Here is a 26,830-nt window from a genome sequence, read left to right as displayed (position 1 = left end):
GTTTTGACTGCATTTGGCTCATAGAATTTTTAATTTCTCCCAGATTCGCTCTCATTCCCGCCCTTAGAGATTCTATATTCTCATTAACATTTTCGTTAATACTTTTTTCAAGTCTACACATCATCTTGACCATTGTTACTCTGAATTCCATTTCTGATAATTTGGTTATATCCATATCCATTAGTTCTGTGGCAGAGGCCACAGACTCATTGTCTTTTCTTTGCTGGGGGGGATTTCTCCTTCTCGTCATTCTGATGAGGAGAGGTTGCGGGGTTGTCCAGAGCCCAAATTATTGACTGGGACCCAGGCAGTGTGCACTTGTTTTATAGGGACCTTAGCGATGTGGGCTTCTTGATTTTTCAGCTTGCCTTCTGGGGGAGGGGCCTGCCGTGCCAATACTCAGGCAACCCTGTTTGGGTAGTCTCCGGGTCCCCTGTGAGGGGTGATGGGGTTGGGCACACTGTGAGCTGGTATTTCCAGGCTTTTGTTCTCTGGCGGCTTTCCCTGGCGGTTTGCTGTGCCTCTTCTGNGCTGTGCCTTTTCTGAGAGTCAGAGCAGCAGTAGCCGAATCTCAGCCTCTGTCTCAGAACAGAGGGATCGCGGACCATTCTCCACTGATGTTCTGGCCACTTAAACTCTGTTTCTGTTGGTGCTGCTCAAACCTGCAGTGTCCCGGGATGTGCACCCCACACCTGGCGTCCCAGCCCTCTCTTACAGGGCCAGCGCGTCTCTGTCCTTTGTGTTTCTAACACCGCCAGCTGCCCCCGCGCGCTCCCCTTCTCAGTCTGGTTCCAGTGAGCACACTGGAGCTCCGGTTTTCAGTCTGGTTGTGCACCAGTCTGCTCTCTTGCGGGTGCTGGTCCGCAAGTGCGAGTCCGCCTGCTTCCCCTTGCAGGTGGCTACCGCTTCCTGGCGTCCGCTTCCTGGCGTCCGAACTCGGAGGCTCCCTCCCCCTTCCGATTATCTTCTGATATCTGTGCGCGGTTTCACGGCTCCCTGCTTCGTACCTCAATACTCAGCGCTGGAGATGTTCATTTGTAGAGATCCAGATGTATCTTCCTGCGTCTCAGGCTGATTCCGTGGATATTCCGGATGGTCTGGTACCTATCCAGCTCGACTCAGGGGACCGGCTGAAAAAGGGGTCCCCTACTCCTCCGCCATCTTAACTCCTCTCCCAAACTCGACTTTTAATATTTCAGTATGGTCTGTTTGAACTTTAAACACCTAGAGATTTTAAGTGTAAATATAGTAGATGGTGTTCTCAAACTTTCTTATGTTTTCTGTTTTGAAATGAGAAAAGAAAACCTTTTGTTTTTCAATCTGTAATTCAGAGATAACAAAAATATTCTGTGATAATAAATATTTATGAAAGGGTGAAATAACTGAACTGAACCTTTAAGAAGAGTATAGGATTTAATTACAAGAATATGCTAGAGGTTCCATGAAACAATATATATATTTTTTGAGAAAATGAAAGCATGGGGATAGGGAGAGGGGCAGAGGAAGAAGGAGAGGGAGAGAAAGAGAATCTTAAGCAGGCTCCACACCCAGATCCGAGCCCGACATGGGGCTTGATCTCACAACCCTGAGATCATGACTCAAGCCGAAACAAAGAGTCGGCTGCTTAACTGACTGAGACACCTAGGTGCCCCTTCCATGAAACAATATTAAATAATTTGAAAGTTAAAAGACTAAACATAAAACTATGGGAAGTACACTGAATACTAGCCATACCAAACTGGTGTCCAAATCCCCAGGAGATAAACTTATTTCATCTGGAGAGGTGACAGAAGAGCGTGTAGTCCTTGGAGTTCTTGGAGAAGGGAGTGTGTCCCAGGCATTATATCCACTTGGTGGTGGAGTTGGCATCTGAACACCTGATCGTTGGCAGCAGTTCTCTGGGTTGGACATCCAAGCTTCAAGTAATTTCTCCCTGTCCCAGTCTTTAAGAAAAATGGAATAGATATCTCTCAAAAACAGGAAATATGGTGATGTTTTAGGAGTTTCATAATAATAAAATAAAGTGAGGATAAATTAAAGAGATGTAGGCCATCTAAAGGAAGGAAAATTATTTATATCAGATTAGAAATTACAAATGAATATTCAGGTAAATTATATCCATTTATGTTTATTTATTTAAAGTAGGCTCTATGCCCAGTGTGGCATCTAACACAGGCCTTGAACTCATTATCCTGAGATTGAGACCTTAGCTGAGATGAAGAGTTGGATGCTTAACTGACTGACCATTCAGGTGCCCCAAACCCCGAATATGTTTAAACAGAATTTAAACTTTCATAATCTACTGTGGCTTACAACTGTGTCAATATCTAACAATATCATCAAAATTTCCAGTCATTACTACTAATAATCAAAAGAGGCACCTCACACATCACTTCTGGAAGTTACTCAATTTTTCACGGTATAGATCTGACTTAGCCATTTTACTCTTTTCAAGAAAAATATGTAAAATTTTGTTGTCAAGTTGTAAAATGATTACATAGCGTACTATAAACATGTCAAAGTGCCAATGAGTCCAAAAAGCATTTGAAAGCAGAAGAAACTTGTGAAGGGATTATGGTTGTAAAGTTTCACTGCATTATGTATACATTCTGTATACTAAAGTTCAGAGCCATAAAAACCTAACCCATTAAAAATAATAAATAAATACATCCAATTATTTTGCTGTTTTACACATATTATTTCATTTGTTCCTCCTAACAAATGTTTCCATCATTATTTAGGTGAAGAAACAAGGACTCAGGGAAATTATATAACTTGCCTAGGCTCACACAGATAGTGTGGGATTTGAAACTAATTTCTGTGATTCTAAAACCTGTTTTCTTTCCACTATAGCACAGTGAAGTGTAGGGTCAAGAGTAGTATAGAGTCAATTATTCAACATAGGCCCGTTCTATATAATTTTACAGCTCTACAATAGCTGTGGAAATGTTCTATGCAAGACTTTTCTCAACCATATTAAATCAGTGTATTTGATGGTTTAGCAGGATAATTATGATTTAGAGATGTAATACAGATAGAACGAGTGTATTTCCAGCTGTGTAAACCATATGAGCAGGGCCAGAAGTATAATGAAGAGACGTGAGCAGTTCTGTAAAGTTACAGCATACCATGTTGTCATTTGAGAAGATGGAAAATAAGACTGGAAAAGGGGTCAGATTACAAAGAGGAAGAAAAATCTAACAAGTGAAAAAAACTGCATGGGTGCATTCCAGGAAATGTAGCTACATGGATGTGAGTGTTTTGATAGGTCATTACTTACTTTAAAAAGTTAAAATTACTTTTCTTAGACCAGTAAGATTATTTTTCAAAAGTATCCACTATGTCACTTTTTAATAAAGGAAAAAAGAACTACTATAATTTCTATAAACATATTAAATATGCTAAATTTTAGTCTTATTTACTATAAATATTTTCAGCACAACTTCTTCTTGGATTCTATTGCATCATTCACTTAGCAAAATATTTACTGAAAGTCTTTTTTGTGCCATGCACTGTGTCAGGCAGTAGGGATACAATGGGAGGAAAAATCTGGCAGGATTCCTGCTTTCATGAAACTTAGAGTCTAGCAAGGAGAAAGACATTAAGTAAAAGAATCATCACTATCAGAGTGCCATGAAGGACAGGTAGAGATTTCCCAGCAGAGAAGGTGACTCTGGGGAAATAGCCTGAAGTGGACAACTGAAAGATGAGTGGGAGTCTAGTAGTAAAAGGGAGGGGGAAAGACACTCTAGACAGGCAGTACACAGCATGTTCACAGTCCCTGTGGTAGGAGGGAAGATGGCATCCTTGTGAAATTAAAAAGGTCAATGTAGCTATAGCATGGAGAGCACAGGGAAAGCACTGTATGAGATGAGGCTGAAAAAATAGGCAGGGACTAGATCATGCAGGACTTTTTATAACACTTCCATCGTCAGCTCAGGAGTGATAGGAAGTCACTGAGAAGCTGAGCTTCGGGTTAGGAAGGACAGGATGTCATGATCAGATTTGAAAAGATCATTTTGACTACAACAAAGAAACTAGATAGGGCAGGAGTAGAGGAAACACAATCCAAATAGGAGGGTAATGGGTAGTACAAGTAAGAGATGATGGAAGCGAGGGCTAGGTGGAGATAAAGAGAAAGAGAGGTTTAACACATGGAAGGTGAAAGTGACAATTTGGTGACAACAGGACATAGAGTCTGAAGGACAGGATATATGAAAGTTGGAGTCCGAGGTTTACCCAGCTGGTTGGCACCTATGTAAATAGGGAATACGAGAGAATCAGGTACAGGTGGAAGAGCACAATTTTAGTTTTAGACATGATGAGTTTAAGGTGCTTTTGAGATATCCTAGAGATGCTTTAAAATAGGTAGTTATATACAAGGGTATGGAGCTAAGAAAAGAAGTCTAGTCCAGAGGGAGAAATCTGTACCTATAGAAACCTTGGAAGAAGATATCATTTCCTAGGAAGAGAGCAGAGTGAGAAGATGTAGACCACTGATGTTTAATTGCCTAGAGAAGATGATGAGTCTTCAAAGGAGCTTTAAAAATACTTCAGGATAAACTAATTCTAAGCATAAGCAAATTACCCTTGGTCTTGTATTTTGTAAATTTTACTTATTTTCTTATTAGGTAGCATTCAATTATATGTTACTTGTATTACTGAGGAAATACTCAGAGAATGACCTCTGTATTCCTAACAGAGTCTTCCTTAAAAGTCAATTACTGCTCAGTAAATACTGCCAAACATTTCTGTTTAATGTTTAATTTCTGCTTAATCTAGATCAACTTCATTACCTTGGGACTAAAATTTGACAACAGATAATATAATACTCAAATCTACTTTCCTGTGTAAAGCTGAGTGAATGTTACCAAGGATATAATCTATAAATCTTCCAAATAGTTCAGTTTAATAGCTCTGAAGCAGAGCCTATCCTGGTTTTGAGAGCAATTAGTATATACTGTAGTTCTCTGCACTGTTTTATTCACTACCATCAGTTATCTCTGTAAATCTTATTTGATTATCAAATGTCACTGTTACTGGTATTACCCAAACAATACAGATGTCCATTTGAAAACCTGCTGGCCTCTATTTTATGCTTACATTGGGAAATGAAATATAGAACTATTAAGTAAGTTATCAAAAAAGTTATCACAGAATAGATAATACCAAATAAAAAATTCAATTGGATTATCATCTTATTAGAACTGACCCCTACTTTGTAAAAGAACTAACTTAGGAAAATATCAATGGAGCAACAACGGAGTTGATCATTTTTTTGGGGGGGAGGGGCAGCAGGGGAGAGAGAGTGAATCCTACGCAGACTCCACGTTCAGCATGGAGCTTGACGTGGGGCTCGATCTTACAACCCTGAGATCATACCTGAGCCGACATCAAGAGTTGGATGCTTAACAAACTAAGCCACCCAGGTGCCCCTGGAGTTGATCATTTAATGATACTTGATGACACAATATAAACAAATAGAGATGAAAATGTTACTTTTAAAAATTTTTGGTAAAGTTAGCCTTAGATTCTTTATATATTGTAACTTAGAGCTGTGATACTTCATGTAACTTAGATTCTCTATATATTGTGACTCAGAGTTATGATACATTATCTAAGTGAATGTAGATACCTGCGGCAGAAATGGTTATAAGTACACAAAAAATGCTCCAGTGTAGAACTGTTGCTTGCAGTTAAGTGTAGCCAAGCGACTGAATTCTGGGCAACGGAATATGTGCAGGAGTAATGTATATATAAATAACACTTCAGGTATATTATTCATTCTTTAACCATTTTCTGAGAGTTTAACATATGTCAGGTACTGTGGAGACAAAAAACATTAAAAGCTACCCTCTAAGAGCTCCCAGGTTAATCTAGAGGAAAAGCAAATAAAGAGATCACTATAAAACTGTATTGTAACTGTACGACACAGGATGTAGTAGGAACAGACAGGAAGGGTCTCAGTGCAGACTTGGGAACACATAAGCAGAAAAGGTTTCCTGGAAGACATGGTTACTATGGACAAGCAAGAGTGGGTAAGTAAAGAAATGGGGAGATGACAGCCCAGGTAAAGAAATCTGGGTCACAAAGGTCTACTAAAGAGTTTGGAAGGTTTTTAGTCTGTGGAAAGCTAGTGAAGGGTTTCTCAGCAAGGGAGTGACATGCTCAAATGTGCATTTTAAAAGAACAGTCTAATGGCAATATGAAAAATTAATAGGGTGAAAGAAGAATGACAACACTGGAGACCAGGATGCAGGAGACTATGATTTAGATGGAAACTAATGACGGCCTGGATTTAAGTCAGTGGCAATGGGATGGAAAGAGCTAGAGAAGGAGGTTGGGGGGGGGAAGATGAGAGACACTTAAGAAGAGAAATGATGAGACTGTGGCCAAATGTAACAGGCATGGTGGAGTGAAGTATGACTTTCAAGTTTTTGGCAGGGTAATTTCATGAATGCGATGCTTGTGTATTAAGATAGTGGGAGAAAAGAGGAGTTTAGGTGTGGACATCCTTAGGTTGAGGAAAGAATGTTAAACAGACATTTAGAAACCCAACCTCAAATACTTTATTAAAGTCAGGTTGTAGATATAGTCTTTATTGTTTGGGTGATTTTTGAACCTTCGGTTTCATTCGATAAATGTGTATAGCAGTGTTTCTCTGAGACTGGTCCACTTGGTAGGCGTCTTTACAACATGTATTTTTAAGCCTCACCCGTCACCTAATGACTTAGACTCTCTGGAAATAGTCTAGGGATCTCTGGTTAGTTTCTCAGGCAATCCTTATTTATACTAAAATTTATGAGGCACTGGTATATAAAGTGGAAATAATCTCAAGTACAGAACCCTGGGAAATATCAATATTGAAGATAGGGATTCTAGAAAGTTATATACCGAATTATTCACAGTGATGACCAAGGGGCGATGAAGTACAGAATTTTAAAATTTCTTCTGATCAAAAGATTACATAAAAAAATTTGGAAGTTGACATTCTATTTTAGTATAGATGATACAGATTTATAGTTCAAACAGCCAGAAAGGCCAGGCAGAATAGCCATTTACCTTTCTCTTTTTAAAAATAATAAATCAGAAGAAACTAATCTTTAAAACCAGCCAAAACAACAAATATGAACTGTGCAATGACAGGGTCCAACTCAGCATGTGACAACTACCAGAATGGCTGCCTTAAGTTATCACAAAGAACTTGAAACAAGCTGAGCAGTTTTCCTAAGTAAAGTTGGTAATGTCCTTAAAAAAACAACAGCAACAACAACAACAAAACCCAAAACAAAAAAAACTTAAAAGGGATAATATGTTCTTATGTTGGCTCCATAATTTCACTTTGTACATTTCATGGTGAGAAACAGCTTTTACATAAAATAAATATAACTGACAGTACTAGTAACACAATTGTTAGGTACTTAATTGACTTTAGTAATAACTAATGTTAAAACTAGGACTAGGACTACGGATTCCAACTTTCAACCCTGCTAAAATCAGGCACATTTCTAAAATTAGACAATCCATAAGCTGATTTAGTAGTTTGGTTTTTAAAAACAAATTTCCCATTTCTCCTCTATGATTTATAGCCAGTCTATACTCCAAAATACAGAATGTTCTGAGGATGTTGGGTACTGCAGTAACCACTACACAAAAAACAACTTAGGCTTGTTTAACAAACTATTTTGTTTTATATTGAAATAGTAAAATAGCCATATTTTAACTCTGGAAAGTTTCAAAAGGCACTCATGTTATCAGAAGCATAAGACACTTTTCATTACCATGAGCTCGAAGTAAAGCTTCAGCAGTAAACAATGGAGCCTGAAGCATGTCTGCAGTCTCCACAATAAGCATATCTTTCAATCTACGAAGATCCTGAGGCCTTAATCCTTCATATGGCTTTGAAAAGAAGAAAATCAAGTTAAATTGGCTATTACACTCTTAGGAAATCCTAAATGCCTATAAACAAATATATATAATAATCATTTAATTCAATCTTCCTGTTTCAGTTTGATTACTGAAGTTAAAAAGACTCTGTGTGCTCCACTATCATTGACCTCAAACTACTGTTTCACAAGTCTTACATAAGCTAGAAAGTGGAATCCCAAGGTTCACGCAACCTTATTATTCTAAAATAAAGGCATCATACTATGACAAGAACATCTTACTTTACAATTTTAAGAATCTGGGTAAGACAAAAAACACCACCATTGAGCAATAATCATGACTAAAGTTCTCAAGTATTTTTATCCAGTCTTTGCTTTATACAAATCAATTATATATGTAAATATATAAACGTTCATTGAGTTTAACCACCAAACAGTTACACTTATTAAGATCCAATTTGGATTATTAGGGGATTATATGATACTTCTTAATTAACCTGGGGAAATGTGACTATGCCACACTATTCAGAGTTCTTAGTCATAAACATATTATCTCTGTTTATTCAAGTGTTCCTTAATGTTCTTTATATAGGTACTATATCATCTTACGTTTTTTATTCTTTTGTTATCTTTTATCTTTGCTTTTAACAGAAAAGATATAAAGAATTTAAATTACAAGTGTTTCACTCTTCAGAAACAATTACTGTTAGCATTTTTGCCATACTTGTTCAAGTCCTTTTTAAAACAAAATGAAACAAAAGAAGCAGTATTTTATACAGTAGTCTCACCTCCACCTTCATCCACTGGGGAACGTGTGTCTCAATACTCCCCACCATGGAGCCCTGAAACCATGGATAGCACTGAACCCTGTATACTGTTTTTCCCTATACATACATACTTATGATAAAGTTTAATTTATAAATTAGGCACAGTAAGAGATTAACAACAATAATAAAATAGAACAATTACAATACACTGTAGTTGTTGTATGGATGTGGTTTCTGTCTCTCAAAATATCTTATTGGACTGTGCTCACCCTTCTTGTGATGAAGTGAGATGATAAAATGACTGTGTGATGAGATCAAGTGAGGTGAATAACATAGGCATTTTGATATAGTGTTAGGCTACTATTGACCTTCTGAGGATATGTCAGAAGGATCCTCAGAAGGAAGATCATTTGCTTCTGGACTGACTGCAGGTAACAGAACGAGGGGACAAGGGGGGATTATGTAAAAGCTAAAATAATCTGTGATATGTTTTCCCCATTACATTTCCCTAATTCTCCCCATCCTTGCCTATGGAAATCACTATCATGAATTTGATGTATGGTTGTCATAACATTATAGGATAACATTATATATATTAAGGCAATTTCCTTTTATTTTTACTGAATACTGCATTAACACTGATACATTATGTATTTCAATTCTTTTAAACAGTTGTAACCAGCTTACTACAGTAAGCATAGACTAAAGGCCAAAGACGAAAGCTTAAAAAGCAGTAGAAATTCCCGACAATTGAGGATGTCCTCTTGCAGCACATATCACAGTCTCCAGAGAACTCCGGGCAATTACCAAACCTCATCCATTTTTGTAGATTTACAGATATTTTAGAATAAGATACTGTCTTTATTTCTTGCTTCATTTTTGTGGGGTATTGTGGAAACCATTTCATCAATTCCTTTTTTTTTTTTTAAGATTTATTTATTTGAGAGAGAAAGAGAAAGAGAAAGAGAGGCACCGCATGTGTGAGGGAAGGGGCAGAGGGAGAGAGGCAGAGCAGACTCCCCATTCAATGGGGAGCCCGATGGGGAGGGGAGGGAGGCTCAATCCCATGCCCCCGAGATTATGGCCTGAGCCAAAACCAAGAGTCAGAGGCTTAACCAACTGAGCCACTCAGGAGCCCTCCTTTCATCAATTCTTATTTAACCACATATGACTGGGATTCTGTTCAATGGGGATAATTTTTCTCAGCTGACTTGATAAATTTCCTGACCTTTACAATCCCCAAATTATCATGTACAGTTTGCTTTTCAGCTAATTTATGAACCACACTTTCCCTTGCAAAAATCTAAGAAATCCTTTTATGTTTAAATTTACAGTACTCACTCTAGTATAGAACTTACAGACTATGTAGAACATTACTTCTAAAAAATGTGTTCCAAGTTCAGACTCGGGATTCCAAGTACCTCTCCTGCCTCAGCAATGAGAATGGGTATTTCTTGATATTCCTAGTGGTGGCAACTGAATATTTCCTGGTATTATTTCCTAAATATTCTTTTTATTTTTTAAGGTTTTATTTGAATTACAGTTAGTTGACAGAGAGTACAATATTAGTTTCAGGTGTATAATACAGTGATTCAACACTTCCATATAACATCTGGTCAAAATGCTCTTTTTAAAATTAGCTATCATTCTACTTTATTTGTGTTAGCCAAAGAGATTTGATTTTAGATATGTTAAAAAAGAGATAATAAAAGGAATCTACATGGATTAAGTTTTAAAAAATTCAGTTTTAAATTTAGGTTTAAAGAAAATGGAAGAAAAATAGTTCTTGAAGGAGAAAGACATACTGCCTTCATGAACATGTAACATTCACTCCGAATCTCTGCAAGAGAACTGTAATTAGGTCATGTGAAGCATTTCAATACATTGCTCAGTCCCAAGTGGGCACTAGCCCTCTCTTCTGCAGGAAGGATTAAAATGAAGGTGCCTTTCTCTTTCTTACTGCAAAGATAAACTGCTTCTATTTTCAGATAAAACACAATCTAGAAATAACCTTCAAAGCAGTCAGTACTGATACACAGAAAGAAAAAGGAAACTAATTTAAAAAGGTAGAGGCAAATAAAAGTACCTCTTTTGCATCAGTGCATACTTCTGCTACCAAAATACCACTGAAAAAATGTGAAAGAGCCCAACATACAAACTGTACCCCTTCCCCTTTGACTATCATGTATACAGTGGTAGTATCTTCAAAAACTGTTTCCGAAAAGACTATGACAAAGTATTTATGAAAGAAGAATATGTTTTTATTTCTTTGCACAATGAAAACAGCTTTCCCCAATTATATAGATAAAACATACTTGTTAAAAAATGAAAAAATTGTTAAAAATGTATATTCATATTTATATATTAGTAATTGTTAAATTACTAATATATCAGTAATTGTTAAATATATTAGTATATTACATATATATTAGTATATATTAGTAATTGTTAAAATTTTAGAAGATGTGAAAGGCACTCAGGGAACAAAGAGAATATTTCTAATTCCTCTCAATATCATTAGTCTTTCATTAGCTGATTCATGAGCTTAGCCTGGAAGAGAGAGGGGAAAGAATAGCTAGAGAAAGTCTTGGGATTCTCAGACCCTTCCCTTTGTTTCAGTTTCCTCTCTTCTTACTTAGCTGCTCTCTCCTGGAATCAAGGCCTGGTCTACCCTGATCTGTACTTTGATCTCAGAGGAAGGCAACTGCTTGTGCACAGTAGGCTAAACTTGCTAACCAGGGAAGTCAGGTAAGGCAATGTCCACCATATGGGTGCCCTGCCAGAAAAAGAGCCTGAGCCTTCCTGAGTTATAGACTGGGAGAGGAGCTGGGAGGGGGGATTCTTTAGATGGTTTTCATAGTAACATCTTGTTCCATTTTTCCCTTCATTTACCCACATATAGTCACACAGTCTAGTCCTACAGAGCCTGACCCCTGCTAGGTCCAATATTCACTAGTTTCTCTGCTCTGTCTTTACAGGTTTATGTAAATTAAATACACTCTTCCCAGCCATCACTTCAACGCATCACCTTGTTTTTATTTCCTTATAGCAGTTACCACTCTCACAAATTGTGTTCATTTACTTTTTAACCTCATTGTGTGCATCTATATTGATGCTAGAACGTAAGCACCTAGAGGGCAGGGGCTTATCTTTGTTCCTCACTGTATCCTCAAGCTCCTAAAACAGTGTCTGGAAGAGTAGTCAGTCACTGCGTTTTGTTGAATGATGGGATGAAGAAATAGATTTTATCCATTTATAAACTATTCTGAAGGAAAGAATTTAATTAAAATGTATCAAGAAGAAATTATAGAGATATAATATTATAAAGTGTCCAGATCATTAACTGAATTGAGAAACTTAGCTAAAATAAACACCTCGGGAATATGAATCTTTTAAACTACCTAATTATGCAGTTTAATACAATTAGATAGCAGGTCATGTAAAACTATTAGCATAGGCAGAGTAATCCAAAAGTTGATCAGGGTAAAAGCAGAAGGTACAAAATGAATTTTAAAGAAAGCGTTGTTTTTTGGTTTTATTTTTTAAATTGTTATGAAACACACATTACTTAAAAATAAGAATTTTAGGGTGGTTCAGTTGGTTAAGCATCTGCCTTGGGCTCAAGTCATGAGCTCAGGGTCCTGGGATTGAGTCCCATGTCTGCTTCTCCCTCCCCTCACTGCCTCCCCACCCCCACTTGTGCTTTCCCTTTCTTTCTCTCAAATAAATAAAATCTTTAAAAAACCTCCAATTTAAAAATGTACAATTCAGTTCAACAATGTTGTACAACCACCACATGCATCTAATTCCCATTCTTATCATTCCAAAATAAAACCCCATACCCATTAAGTAGTCACTTCCTAGTCCTTCCTCCCCCCTGACACTGGCAAACACTAGTGTGCTTTCTGTCTCTATGGATTTACCTATTCTGGATATTTCATATAAATGGAGTTACTTAACATGTGACCTTTTGTGTCTGCCTTCTTTCACATAGCACAATGTTTCTGAGATTGACCCATATTGTAGCATGTGTTAGTACTTCTTTCCTTTTTACAATTGAGTAATATACCATTGTATATGTACACCACACATTTTATTTATCCATTCATTTGTTGGTAGAGATTTGGGTTGTCTTCAACTTTTGGTTATTGTGAATAGTGATGCTATAAACATTTGTGTATAAGTAGTTATGAAAGTATTGCTTTTTACATTATGAAATCATAGGCAAAAATAATCTAATATGGATTAAAAACAAAACTATAAATCTAGAAAAAATATAGGTGTATATGATTATAATATATATTAACATGAAAACACATTCAGAAGCCATAGAGGAAGAAAAATTTACATCTCTGAATATCCTAAGTGAAGAACTTGGGATATAGAAAAATACACAAAGTTTTCTTGGAAAGCATTAAGAACACACAAACAATCCACAGGAAAAAAAGCAAATAATCAATTCACAGAATAATCAAATAAATTCAAATAGGTACCATTTGTCTAAAGTAGCAAAAAATAAAAACACTGATAATATCTAATGCTAGCAGAAATGGGAATAAATTCTTTAATATTCTTAATATTCAATATCCTTTAATAATCTCTAATATGCTACTAGAAGAAAATAAATTGATATAATCTTTTAGTACAGTTTAACAGCATCTATTAAACCATAAAATGTATATATTTCATGATCCATAACACCAATTTCTACAAACTTATAGGGAATATACTTTAAAAATGTGTATATACATGCAGTAACAATAATGATATGATGATCATGATTATAATAGCATACATTTACATAACACACATAATGGCTCAGGTGCTGTTCTAAGTATTTACATATATTAACTCATTTAAGGATCACTACAACTCTACAAAGTAGGGACCATTATGATCTCCATTTTAAGGAAGAAGAAACCGAAGCAGAGAGATTGAGTAAACTATTCAAGGCATAGAGTAAGTCAGTCATGGGGGTAAGATATGAATCCAGTCAGTGTGGCTTAAGATTCATGTTTTAAACCACAATAATGACACAACTGGATAAAGATATGTATGTAACAAGTACATATTCACTTTAGCCCTGTTTTTAATAACAAAAAATATCTAAATTAATAGGTAAATGGTTAAAATATGTAGATCACATGTTCTGACTTAGGAAAGACGTTCATGATATACTGTTAAGTTGAAAAACTATTTTAGAGTTGGCGAGGATGTGGAGTAAAAAGAAATCTCATGCACTGTTTGTGGGAATGTAAATTGGTGCAGCCACTGTGGAAAACAGTATGGAGGTTCCTTAAAAAATTCAAAAAAGAGGGGCGCCTGGGTGGCTCAGTCATTAAGCATCTGCCTTCGGCTCAGGGTGTGATCCCAGGCCCCGCACTGGGCTCCCTGCTCTGCTAGGAAGCCTGCTTCTTCCTCTCCCACTCCCCCTGCTTATGTTCCCTCTCTTGCTGGCTGTCCCTCTCTCTGTGTGTCAAATAAATAAATAAAATCTTTCAAAAAAAAAATTAAAAAAAGAAATACCATATGACCCAGTAATTCCGCTACTGGGTATTTACCTAAAGAACTCAAAAACACTCATTTGAAAAGACATATGTACCCCTGTGTTTACTACAGCATTATTTACAATAGCCAAGATTGGAAACAAACTAAGTGCCCACTGATAGATGAATGGGTAAAGATGTGGTGGACATACACATACCTGATGGAATACTACTCAGCCATAAAAAAGGATGAGATCTCGCAATTTATAACAACTTTGATGGCCCCAGAAGGTATTATGCTAAGTGAAATAAGTCAGACAGAGAAAGACAAATAATTGCATGATTTCACTTATATGTGGAATCTTAAAAAAACCCCAAATGAATAAACAAACAAAAAGCAGAAACAGACCCATAAATACAGAGAACTAATGGTTGTCAGAGGGATGGATGGTAGGGGGTGGTGGGCAAAATGGATGAAGGGGAGTGGGAGCAATAGGCTTCCAGTTATGGAATGAATAAGTCACAGGAATATGATGTACAGCATAGGGAATCAAGTCAATGGTATTATAATAGCATTGTATGGTGACATATGGTAGCAATTTATGGTGACCATATACTTATAGTGAGCACAGCATAACATATAAACTTGTTGAATCACTATTTTGTACAACTAATGTACACTAATGAAACTAATGTAACACTCTGCGTCAACTATGCTTCAATTAAAAAATTTACAAAAATATTTTAGCAGAACTCAATATGCTATATGACCTTACTTTTGCATTTAAAATTCTCTATCACATATGTTTGCTTAAGTCTTGTAGCACACACAAGAAATTGTTACCACTGTGGGGCAAAGTCAGAAAGGAGGAAATTTTTTACATTCTTTAGCAATACTCATCATAAATTTTAAGAAATGCAGCATGCAAATAGAAAAAATTATAAAAGTAAAAAAATTATCCATAACTATAATTACCATTTTGGTATACTTCAACCTTCACTCAATACTTACTTGTCTTTTCTATATAATTGTATCAAACTATTCTGTAATTTTTTTTAACTTAATAGTTTATTATAATTATATTAAGTTCATTTAGATCTTAAATCTGTTGATAATGAGTACTATTATTTTCTGGTTTCTGTATAAGTTAAGATAGTATCTTTGATAAAAAAAAAAAAAGCCTGATTGTCTTTCAATTTAATCACATCACATTATTTCTAGAATATTATTATTCTAACGCTGTCTTCTGACTAAACTATTATATTATTACAGGAATAGTTTTTATGTCTGACTCAAGATGATGGATTATGAAAAGGAAGGCAGTAGAGCAAACAGAGAAGTCAAAAGAATCGGGTTTAGCTCATTTTGATCCTGGTACATTATTCTACTATTTTCTGACTTATCTTTCTTACTTAAAAAAAGGGAGCATAATTGTTATTCACCGTTACTGTGTGGATTCAACAACCATGTGAAAGTGCTTAGGACACTGGCCACTCTTTATATGTGTAATTAATCTGAATAAGCATTCCCATAAAATAACCTAAGAAACACAAAGGGTAAAGAAATATTAATTTCTGAATTCCAAGAAACTCAGTTCCTTTAACAATCTGGAGAGTACAGAAGTTCAAAAACTGTTGGGAATTCATGGGGAAAATAACCCAAACAATACAGTTATTTTTCTGAACACATAGAAACAATAGTCTAAGTCCTTTTAGAATCAAGTTGGCAATGAACACGGAGGAACCAGAATAATTTCGGGAGGAAAAAATTTATTGTATCTTATAATTTACTTAATACTTCTATGGATGTCCCTGTGTCAGACACTGAAAATACTCTGTTGATTAAGGCAGTTATGATGCTGGCCCTCATGGAGTTGACAATCTAATAGGAAAGAAAAGTAAAAAACTAGTAAATACATAAACAAAATAATTATAGCATGTGATGAGTGTTATAAAAAATAGACAAGGTATTATGGTAAAGAATAATAGAAGGAGAGGGACCTATTTGTGAAGGAATAGTCCAAGACTGCCTCTCTGAAGAACTATTGAACCCGGGGCGCCTGGGTGGCGCAGTCGTTTAGCATCTGCCTTCGGCTCAGGGCGTGATCCCCGCGTTCTGGGATCAAGCCCCACATCAGGCTCCTCTGCTAGAAGCCTGCTTCTTCCTCTCCCACTCCCCCTGCCTGTGTTCCCTCCCTCGCTGGCTGTCTCTCTATGTCAAATAAATAAATAAAATCTTTAAAAAAAAAAAAAAAAGAACTGCTGAACCAGCCAAGAGAAAAACTAGGAGAAGATTTCTGATATAGTAAACAGAAAATGCAAAAGCTTCAATGTAGTCTAGGTTTTATAATTAGAGCAAAATGTGCTGGGGAGAAAGATCTCAGATGATGTTGGAGAGGTAGGTAGTGGTGAGACCAAACAAGGTCTTGTATCTGAGCAAATAGTTTGGATTTTATTCTAAGTACAATGAAAAGTCACTAAGTAATTTAAGTGATTTATATGATCTAATTTAAGTTTAAAAATGTCTCTCTGGCTTATGTGTACAAAGTGGATTCTAAGGGGACCAAAACAGAAGGAAGGACGCCAGTTAGGAAACTCAGATGGAGAGGGCCTTGGAAGGTAGAAGTAGAGACCAGGAAGAGTAAATGGATCTAGATTACACTTTTGGAGGTAAAATTGACAAGATTCCCAGATTGTGTGGACATAAGAAGAAGTGAAGAATCTAGAATGCTTGCCCATTTATGCTTGAGCAACTAAGTGGATGAAGGTAATACTTATTGAAACAGGAAAGACTTAAAGGAAACCAAAGAACAATGTCCCTGAAGTTAAGGGAACAATGTTCGCTAAGAAGGGAGTAGTTAATTGTGTCAAGTGCTGCTGAAGAATTCAAGTAAGATGAGGAGAGAAAAGTACCTACTGGATTTGGCAACATGGTGACTCTTGATGTTCATGACAAATGCCCTTCCATCACAACAGTAGGGAGGAAAGTCACACTGCAATGGGCTGAAGAGTGAATGGAAGATGAGGAAGTCGGTTATGTACAAACAGCTCTTAAATTTTGTTTTTCTCAGATTAGAGATATGGGGCTTCAACTGAAGGGGGAGGGGGCAGGGCTAGGTGAAGAGTGGTCAATGGAGAAATGGCGTTGTTGTTTTTGTTTTTTAAGAAAAAAGTTACCAAAGCATATTTGTTGTTAAGAGCAATCCAAAAGACAGGGAAAGATTGAGGAATAGGAGGACTGCAGTTTTAGAACAGTAGGAATGGTTAGGCCTTCATATCACACATCAGCCTTTCTACTGAAATATAAGTAAACAGGCATGCCTGAGTGGCGCTTAAGCGTCCAACTCTTGGTTTCGGCTCAGGTCTGATCTCAGGGTCGTAAGACTGAGCCCTGTGTGGGGTGCCACGCTCAGCACGTAGTCTACTTGAATTTCTCTCTCTCTCTCTCTGCCCCTCCCCCCACCCCTGTGCATGGGGCTCTTTCTCAAATAAATAAATGAATCTTTAAAAAAAATAAATGCAAGTAAACATATTTACATACGTTAGAGGACAGTTACCACTTCCAGGTTTTCTACATGTATTTCATAATCATGGCTATGTAGATGACAGGGTGCTAAGCACATTGCAAAGAAGACGACATGAACTGGGTTTTTAAGTAGAAAAATAAAATCTAATACAAAATTCATATAAATAAAATTAAAACTTATGAAAAGAAAAAAATCCATAAAATTTTTTTATTAAAAAAAACCCAGAAAACTTACCTCTCGTTTGTCTAATGCAGCATATTCAGCTTCTATTTCCTCAGCTTCAGGATCTCGTGAGAATACCATTTGTGATTCCAGATTGAGAGCCAAATCTTTGTGGTGTTGCTTTTCAGCACAATCACAAGGAGTATCTTTATTTTCATTCTCAGCAAACAAGTCTCCTCCATGTTTTACTAAAAGCTAAAAAAGATTTTTTCAAAAACTTGCAACCACAGATTTAAACAAGCTATTTCATGCCTCACATTTGAAAAAATTAACAATATAATGAAACACAACAAAAACATAACAGTTTGTACTTGCAATGACAAAAATTATTTAGATATCAGTGGCTTCTGATTTTAAGATGGCAATTCTTGTTTACTGATATTAGGATGATTTCCTTTGGTTAAAAGCAGTAACAACTAAAGCCAATTTATTAAACTTTAATAAGAAATACTTAAACATATTGTACAATCAAAAAAAATAAAGTTTTACTTAAAAACACTTTATGGTTACTCAAAGCTTTGGATTTTATACATTTCTATAAATTCTCTTAAACAAAAACACTGCTGATACTGTTACTTTAACCCCTAATGCCTGAATGCCTGACATGGCAGACAAGAGTTTCCATTTGTATCCTCACTATGCAGTCCAACACTGAACTGAAATTAGGATGGGCAAATTACCGAAGCAAAACTGTTTCCAATATTCCTCAAAATAAGTGATGAGAATAAGCACTGATAGCCAAGTTGGGAAAACACTATATCAAATAATGTTTCAATTTTTAAAGGTAGGATTTTGCCCAAAGAAATCTCACCTTAAAAATACATGAAAGAGTAAAAACAAAACAAAACATGGAAGAGTGACTTGACTTGTTTACCATTGAGGTTTCTGATGGTTTTGCAAAGTTAAATATGTTGTTACTAAAGGCTGTTGGTTCAGATTTCCTCGTTATGTCTGCAGAGACATTAGGAAGGACATAAATGCCAAGAGGACCACAAAGAATAGCCTGACAACCTTAAAGAATAGCCTGACAATTAGTCATGGAGCTGATGCTCATAATAACATAGTAACAGCCACCATTTATTGTCTTCTAAGTTCCAAGCACTATGTTAAGTATTTCAAGTACACATTCTTATTTATAAACAAACCCCGGGACATTATGATGTCTCAGAAAAGTTAAGTAACTTGACCAAAGTTACCCAACTATTAAGCAGAAGAACTGGGATTCACACAAAAGTTTGACCAATTTCTCATAACCATAAGTGGATACTGTACCGCCAAACAGAATAGGTTGATCACATAAATTAAAAGAAGTCAAATGCATCCTGGGTCCGTGGTAAAGTTCTACCCAGATCTTACTTATGATCTAAATATGAATAGTTTTAGTTTTCATTTTTTATGGCATTAAATAAAAAGGTAGTTTTCTTCCATTTTCTTCCATATAATTTTATCTCCCCTCCCTCCAACAATATAGAGATCTTCTTATAAAGTTCCTTTATTGCTTTTGGAACTGGAATCCTAATGAGTCCTCTACAGTCATCCCAAGAGGCTTGATGAAATAAGGGACTTCTATCAATGTCGGGCCTGAAGGCCATGGGCTAATTTGACAAGCCCAAGAGATATGACTTCAGCTTCTTGCTTGAAGCTGAGGGTATACCTCAGCGCTAAAACGGCTAAAAAATTTTTTTTAATTGTGAAAGCAAGCATAGAAACAAATCAAGAAGAATACGGCTCATGGCCACAAAGCACAAAATATTTACTCTTTACATCTGGCCCTTTACAAAAAAAATTTGCTCTAAGCAGTCACTGTGGCAGCCACATTCTAGAGCCTGAGGGCAAGATCATATTAGCTGCTATTTACAACCTAGAACCTCTCTAGTCAAAGTGTGGTCTGGGGATCAGTAGTACTATCTAGGAGTTTGTTAGAAATGCTGAATCGCAACATAATGACCCAAAGCCCTCCCACTCCAGGCCTCTGAAACAGAATCTGATTCTGATGTTCAAGAGATTCTTATACACGTAAAAATTTGAGGGGTCAGTCGGTTAAGCATCTGCCTTTGGCTCAGGCTGTGATCTCAGGGTCCTGAGATCAAGCCCCATGTTGGGCTCCCTGCTCAGCAGGGAGTCCGCCTCTCCCTCTCCCTCTGCCCCTCCCCCTGTTCTCACTCTCATGTGCATGCTTTCTCTCTCTCAAAATAAAGGAATAAAGCCTTTAAAAAAATCTTGATAAGCAGTGATCCTAGACAACTACCTCTGTTGCTGTTGAAATGGATATATTTATATGACCTTACATACTCAGTACTGGGGACTTGTAGAAAGCCCACAGACTACCATACTTAATAAAGCAGAGTCTATTACTGTTTTTAGCCCTTCTGCTTGCCCCACAGCTTATCCAATCCTAACAGAGACTTAACTATTTGCTTCTCACTACTATGGAATTAGGAAAGCTGACTTTATTTTCTGGTTCTTTATTCAGAGTAGCAGAAAATGATTCCTGAAATGTACACTGGGAAAGCTTTCAAAGCTGTGATATGATTTACTTTACAACAGATATTACCATAGAAAAGATTCTAAATATTAGCAAACAAGATAAATCATCTTTAACTTAATGCCCCAGTCTTTAACAAAAGGAAAGACAACAAAATTTAAGAGGTTGTGCCATTCTAGAATATTGGTAAGGGGAACCTTCTTAAGAGGATATACTGGAGTGCAGACTGCATTCTTCGGCGTTAACAAAAAAATGGGTGTGTGAAGAGGGGATGTGTGAGAAGTCATCGTTCAGAGTCACTGCTGAACATATTTGAAACTCGGGTGAGATTTCTTGCCTTCACTGGTAATCACTCTTTGAAAGGGATCATCAAATCACTGGAGTGGAGCTGAGGGGACTACAAAGACCTGTATCTCATTGCTGCAATTGGCACCTGGAGAGAAACTCGTAACTGGTGATGAAATGCAGTGTCCATGTTTGCAGCATTTGTTCCGGCAAGGAAAATCAGCATTATGTACCTTTGGCACAGAAGCTAGCTAACAGCAGTACTGGTTGACACTGAAGCAGTACTTAAAGTGTTTCAGCTTGCTGACATTTGGGGCATGAAGTTGGGAACATCAGTAAGTGAAAGATGTATTATATTAGGTAGGGATATTAGTGAAACTGATGCTGCAAAAGTCAGGTGTTTTGCTTTTATATAATAAGGGAGTTACATCTGGTTCTGAAGAGGTAGTTTTTAAATGCTTCAAACAAAGCATTTTAAGTATCATTTTCCTCACTCTTAAAGCAAGGAGAACTGAATACTTTATTCAAATGTGATTTTTAGTCTCTCCTGCACACTTGGTGGTACATAAAATGTTCTACCTTAAAAGAAACATCCAATTATCACTATCTCAACACATCTGTTCATTTATTTTGCCTTCCTTTCTGTTTGTAATCTCAGAGGAAGAGAGGTAGGGCAGCCCCTAGTATGCAAGACAAATCTCTTCCCACCCCTTTGATCGATAATCTAAATAGCTGGAACCCTGGACAAATCAATTAACTTCGTTAAGTCTCAATTTACACAGGTCCATCTGGAAAATGAGGCTTATACAGTCCTGAGAAAAGATGTTACAAAACAAGATGACTGTTGAACTCTGTTCTAGTTGAAAATTACCATTTCGTCATCTCTATTTCCTGTATGACCTTGAGCACTCCATTACCCCTCTATCTTCACTCTCTGACTCTCTAAGGACTCCTGGTACAGGCATTCTTTATCTTAATTCTGTTATCCTTCCAGTTACTTTCCTAATATTTTCCTTTCTCTCTCAGCCACATTTTTCAAATTAGTGATGGACACCCACTGTCTCTCCACGTCCTTAGCAAAAGACTCAATTACTCCCAGCAGTCTGACTTCTACCCTGACCATTTCACTAAAACAGTTATTTCTGAAAATCATTAGTACTCTCAAATTCAACAACCTTTCTCAGTCTTCTAATTGCTTTACCTCTTTGCAGCATGTCACACGACTGATTACCTCCTCCCCTTGATATCTTGTCTTGGCATCCCTGACAGTATTATCTCAGCTCTCTTCTCTGCTTTTTCTGTTTGCTTCATAGGCCACTTTTCACTTGCTTTAAACACAGGCGTTCTCCAAATGGGTGCTGTCACTTTTGTCTATAATCTAAAATCTTTTCCTTGGATTTCTCATCTCTACCTTATCTTGTTTTTAGTTACCAACTCTACGCAGACAACACTCAATTCTAAATCTATATTCTTTACTCCCAAACAACTAGTACTAATTTTTAATAGCCTGAACACCATTTCATGTAGCTCATCTAAGACCTCAATCTCCATGCCTCTAAATGAAAACTCAGTATGTTCTCCCTTCCTTTCAACCAATTCCTTTACTCATCTCACTTTTTAAATGTCTATTAATTGTCAGCAGGCTTCAAAGTGACCCAGGTTCAAAACTACACTCATTCTACTTAAAAATAATTTATTTTACTCTAATTACAAACAATGATAGATTGTTATAGAAAATGTGCAAAACCAATGAGAGAAAAATTATATCACCCAAAGACAGCTTAACATTAACATTTTAAAGCCTCCATCATTTTTTTTTTTTTTAAATGCACACACTTTACTTTTTTAAGTAAGCTCTAGGCCCAACGAGGGGCTTGAACTCAGGATCCTGAGATCAAGAGTCACGTGCGTTGCTCTATCAACTGAACTAGCCAGGTGCCTTAGAGGCTCCATCATTTTTTTTTTTAAGATTTTTATTTATTTATCTGACAGAGATAGAGACAGCCAGTGGGAGAGGGAACACAAGCAGGGGGAGTGGGAGAGGAAGAAGCAGGCTCACAGCAGAGAAGCCTGATGTGGGGCTCGATCCCAGAACGCCGGGATCACGCCCTGAGCCTAAGGCAGACGCTTAACTGCTGTGCCACCCAGGCGCCCCCGAGGCTCCATCATTTTTAACCCTTAGTCTCCCCTGCTTTCTTGTATCAACTGACCAGGTCACCAAATGCTACCAAGTCCTCATAATGTCCCTTGCCTCTGCCTTACTCTTTCCATTTCCAAGACCATCACACAAATTGAGGCTCTTTATCAGGTCCTACCAGAATTAGTGCAATAATCTAATGCCTATCACTCCCTCTACTACGTTGGTTTTCAACATTGGCTGCCCACTAGAATCATCTGGAGTTTCAAATACCAATGTCTGGGCTCCAACCCCAGAAATTCCAATTTTATTGATCTGAGATACAGTCTACACTATGCGATTTTTTTTTGTGCAGCCATGTTTACAACCACTATTCTAGCACAAAGGTTTTCAAACTGTAAGAATCATCCGGGTAGCCTGATAGTCATACTAGGGGGAAGCAGGTGGGGATTAGATATATGTACTTTTTATAAAAAGTATTGATTCCCCTATAGGTGTTCCACTGACTATGCTCTAAGCCAGGGTTTCTCAAACCTTAATGTGAATATGAATCACCTTGGGATCTTGTTAAACTACCGATTCAGGGGATGCCTGGGTGGCTCAGTAGGTTAACCATCCGACTGTGGATTTTGGATCTGGTTGTGATCGCAGAGTCCTGGGATCGAGCCCCATATCAGGCTCCCTGCTCAGTGGGGAGTCTGCTCCTCCCTCTCTCTTTGCTCTTGCCCCTACTCTCTTTTTCCAAAATAAATTTTAAAAAATCTTAAAAAAGCAAAACTATAGATTCAGATTCATTTGGTCTGGGATGAGGCCTGAGATTGTACATTTCCAAGAAGTTTCTAAATAACTGATGCCAATGCCAGACTGAGGACCATCCTTTGTAGCAAGTCTTCAAGAAACTCTGTTTTACAAGTACCCCATTCAAATGTATTCTACATAACAACCATTAGGCTAATCTTACTATGTTTGCTTTCCTAATAGTACTTTTCCAATCAAAAATTTTCAATGGCTCAATTTTCTATAAATAAATTCCATATTCTTGACCTTGAATTTAGTATGTTCTACTTGGTATGGCCTCTATCTTCATTTTAAGTCATCTGTCTTTATCATTCTTCTGCAAAATACTTTAACCTGCATATGTCAGAGACCTAGGACAGTGCTTCTCAAACTCTGACACATAAACAAATAAGCAGAAGAACTTGCTTAAAACATCTTGGAGTCTACCCTCAGAGATTCTGATTTGGAATCTGGAGGTCTGGCGGGTCCAAGATTTAGTATTTATAACTAGCTCCCAGGAGTAACTGATGCTGCAGGTCTGAGAGGCACATTTGAAGTATCCTTCTCCAAATACTGAAATCATACCCACTCAAAGCATACTAGTCCCCATGAAATCTTTCAGGATAAAATTAAAATGGTCTTCCTTTCCCTTCAATGCCTATAACAAATGCCCAAAAAATATAGCCCTTAGCATCGTTAATATTTTGGAGGCAATAATGAAGTCATAACTTTCTCGAATAAATATTAGAAATCTGAGGCTCAGACAGGCAAAGTTACTAAATTGTTGAGCTGGGACTACAACTTCTATATTCTTTTCAGTTTTAAAACTCCAGGTGCTAAAAACACAATATAATTAAGTAAAATTCTTCAGTCTGACCTGTGAATGGTTTTTATGGCTTTTCATTGAAGTGTGAAATGCTCTGATAGCTGCCAAAGTGTCAAATAGGCCTTATGGCTGTAAAGGGAAAAGTGACTTACCACCTTTAGTTTTCTACTGACCTCTATTTGATCTGACAATAAGCAGTTACACTTAAAGCTTTGAATAAGCAACTAGGACAGGGGTGCATAGGAAATATCTAAGATAATGCTCATTTTAAAAAATGCTTTTTACAAAGAATGAAACACTATCAAAAGCAATAACCTCCGCACATCAACCATTTATTGAATCACTATGACAGGAAAAGCACTAATATAAATAAAACGCGGCTTAATGACCAGGCTGACTCTTAGGAAAGTTGGCCAAGGGGAGAAAAATCACTGGGCTTTTAACTGGGCCATGCTAATAGACCTAACTCATCATTCTTCTCCAAAGTCCATCTGTATTCCAAAGAAAGAGAAAAACAAAAACTCAGCAACTAAGAAGAAAGTGTATTATTTATTGTATGAAATTCTTGTAAGATTTATTTTAACGGAGTTCCATTTTTGTGCATTGGGCATCTATTACACAGCATTTAAAAAATTCTTTGTATAATTAAAGCATATAGGACTCGCTTCATAAATGTTATTTTTTATATTTAAAATAAGCTTCTGAAGTGTGGAGTCATCTGTGCTTTCCTCTTCCAATTCTTTGCATAATACAGGGGTCCCAGTGCAAACTGTGGGCCAAATCCAGCCTGTTGCCTGTTCCTGTATAGTCCATGAACTAGACATTTTTAAATGGTTGAAAGAAAAATCAAAAGAATATTTCATGATATGTGGAGATCATAAGAAAGTCAAGTGGGAGGGTTCATAAACAGTTTTAACAGAACACTGCCATGCACATTTGTTTCCGTACTGTCTATGGCTGCTTTCAGGCTACAATGGCAAAGTTGAGCTGTTGTCTAAAATATTTACTATTTGACTTTCACAGAAAAAAGTTTGCTGACCTTTGGAATGATTCTTTGTAATATGAAAAAACTTAGAATTAGAGGCACTTAATTTATGGTTTGTCTTTAATAAATGCTTAACATATAAGCATTTTTAACTTTCAAACAGTTGCAGCCCATTCCTCTCTGTGTTACTTTTATCTCTTAAGTAATTCGGAATCATTAATATTTGTGAAACACCAGACTTTCCTACTTAAGGAAATTCTGATAAATACACCAAAGTGAGGATTCAACTTAAGCAGCTGGTGTTAGAGAGTGGCCAAAAGAGAAAAGGAAGAGCTTTATTCTGCAAATGAGCGGCATGAGTTTGATGCAAAAAGACAAAGACAAAAACCAGGCCAAGGTAAATCCAGGTATCAAGATTAGATAAGGTATAATGATGGCATCAGTAATAGAAAGAAGGCAGTAACCAAGAGGAGCTAGAGGGCAGAAAGACTTGAGTACAGTTTTTGGTATGTTGAATTTGAAAGACTCTTGGAATATCCATACAAGGAAGTCAACCTGGCAGCAATACAACATGAGGAACTTCAGCGCTAGGCATTCTATTGCAATAACCTATATGAAGCTACTGATTATCTTCACACCTGGAAGTTTCCAGAAGAACTCTATAATTAAGAGGTTTTTGCTATATTATGTACTGTGTGTGTGTGTGTGTGTGTGAGAGAGAGAGAGAGAGAGAGAGAGATATGTGCCTGTAGCTTACTATGGAACACAATTACTACAAAGAGAAGGGGAAGTTTTAGTTAGTATTTCCTTTCTATGGTTCAAAATAATGAGCCATAAAGAACTGTTTAAATTATTAAATGTATATATGAAATTTTCACCTGATGAATTTACCAAGTTTGTCTTTAAATAAACAGAGAGAGAAAAACATTCTGAACAACTAGCGAAGGCATATTTCCATAGATACAAGAGTTAAAAACAAAAAACAAAACAGAACAGGTTGGCCTTAACTATGGAATAAAATAATCAATTTAGCCTTAAAGCCTATACACTGAAAATGGGATATATTTTAGAGCAATCAAAGATCAACAGAAAATTAGTGTTTTAGACATCTTCTGAGATAATGGAGATAGTTTTCTCTTGGATGGTTGGAACTGATAATCTCAAAGAGGTTCAGTATATAGACACTGTGAAGACCAAGACTAGAAATCAGTACTCCTTTTTACCATACTATATCTCTCAGCTTTATGAAAAAAATTAATAAATACCTAATAACACTCTTTTAACTCAAGGAGTATGATACCACATGAAGATACATATAGACTAATACTGTAAGAAGTACAGTTATTAGGTTCTATATTTCAATGCATTTATTTTATGCACTAGTATTAGGAAACACACTAAGACCTCCGGAAATAATTAAAGTACTAGTTTAATGAATAGTAAGCAT

General features: G+C 36.7%; 1 protein-coding gene across 1 annotated transcript in view; it reads right to left on the bottom strand.

The window, feature by feature from the left end:
• Positions 1-26,830, bottom strand: part of ANKIB1 (ankyrin repeat and IBR domain containing 1) — a 159,644-nt gene that overhangs the window by 57,334 nt on the left and 75,480 nt on the right. The window contains exons 4-6 of the mRNA XM_034642389.1: positions 17,901-18,083; positions 7,782-7,899; positions 1,719-1,943 (exon numbers count right to left, since the gene is read on the bottom strand). Coding sequence (XP_034498280.1) covers positions 1,719-1,943; positions 7,782-7,899; positions 17,901-18,083 — 526 coding nt within the window. The remainder of the gene's footprint in view (positions 1-1,718; positions 1,944-7,781; positions 7,900-17,900; positions 18,084-26,830) is intronic.

This window comes from Ailuropoda melanoleuca, chromosome 1, assembly GCF_002007445.2.
Source record: "Ailuropoda melanoleuca isolate Jingjing chromosome 1, ASM200744v2, whole genome shotgun sequence".
Classification (NCBI taxonomy): Eukaryota; Metazoa; Chordata; class Mammalia; order Carnivora; family Ursidae; genus Ailuropoda; species Ailuropoda melanoleuca.
Note: the sequence above shows the minus strand (reverse complement) of the source record. Positions and strands in the feature narration are given on the sequence as shown.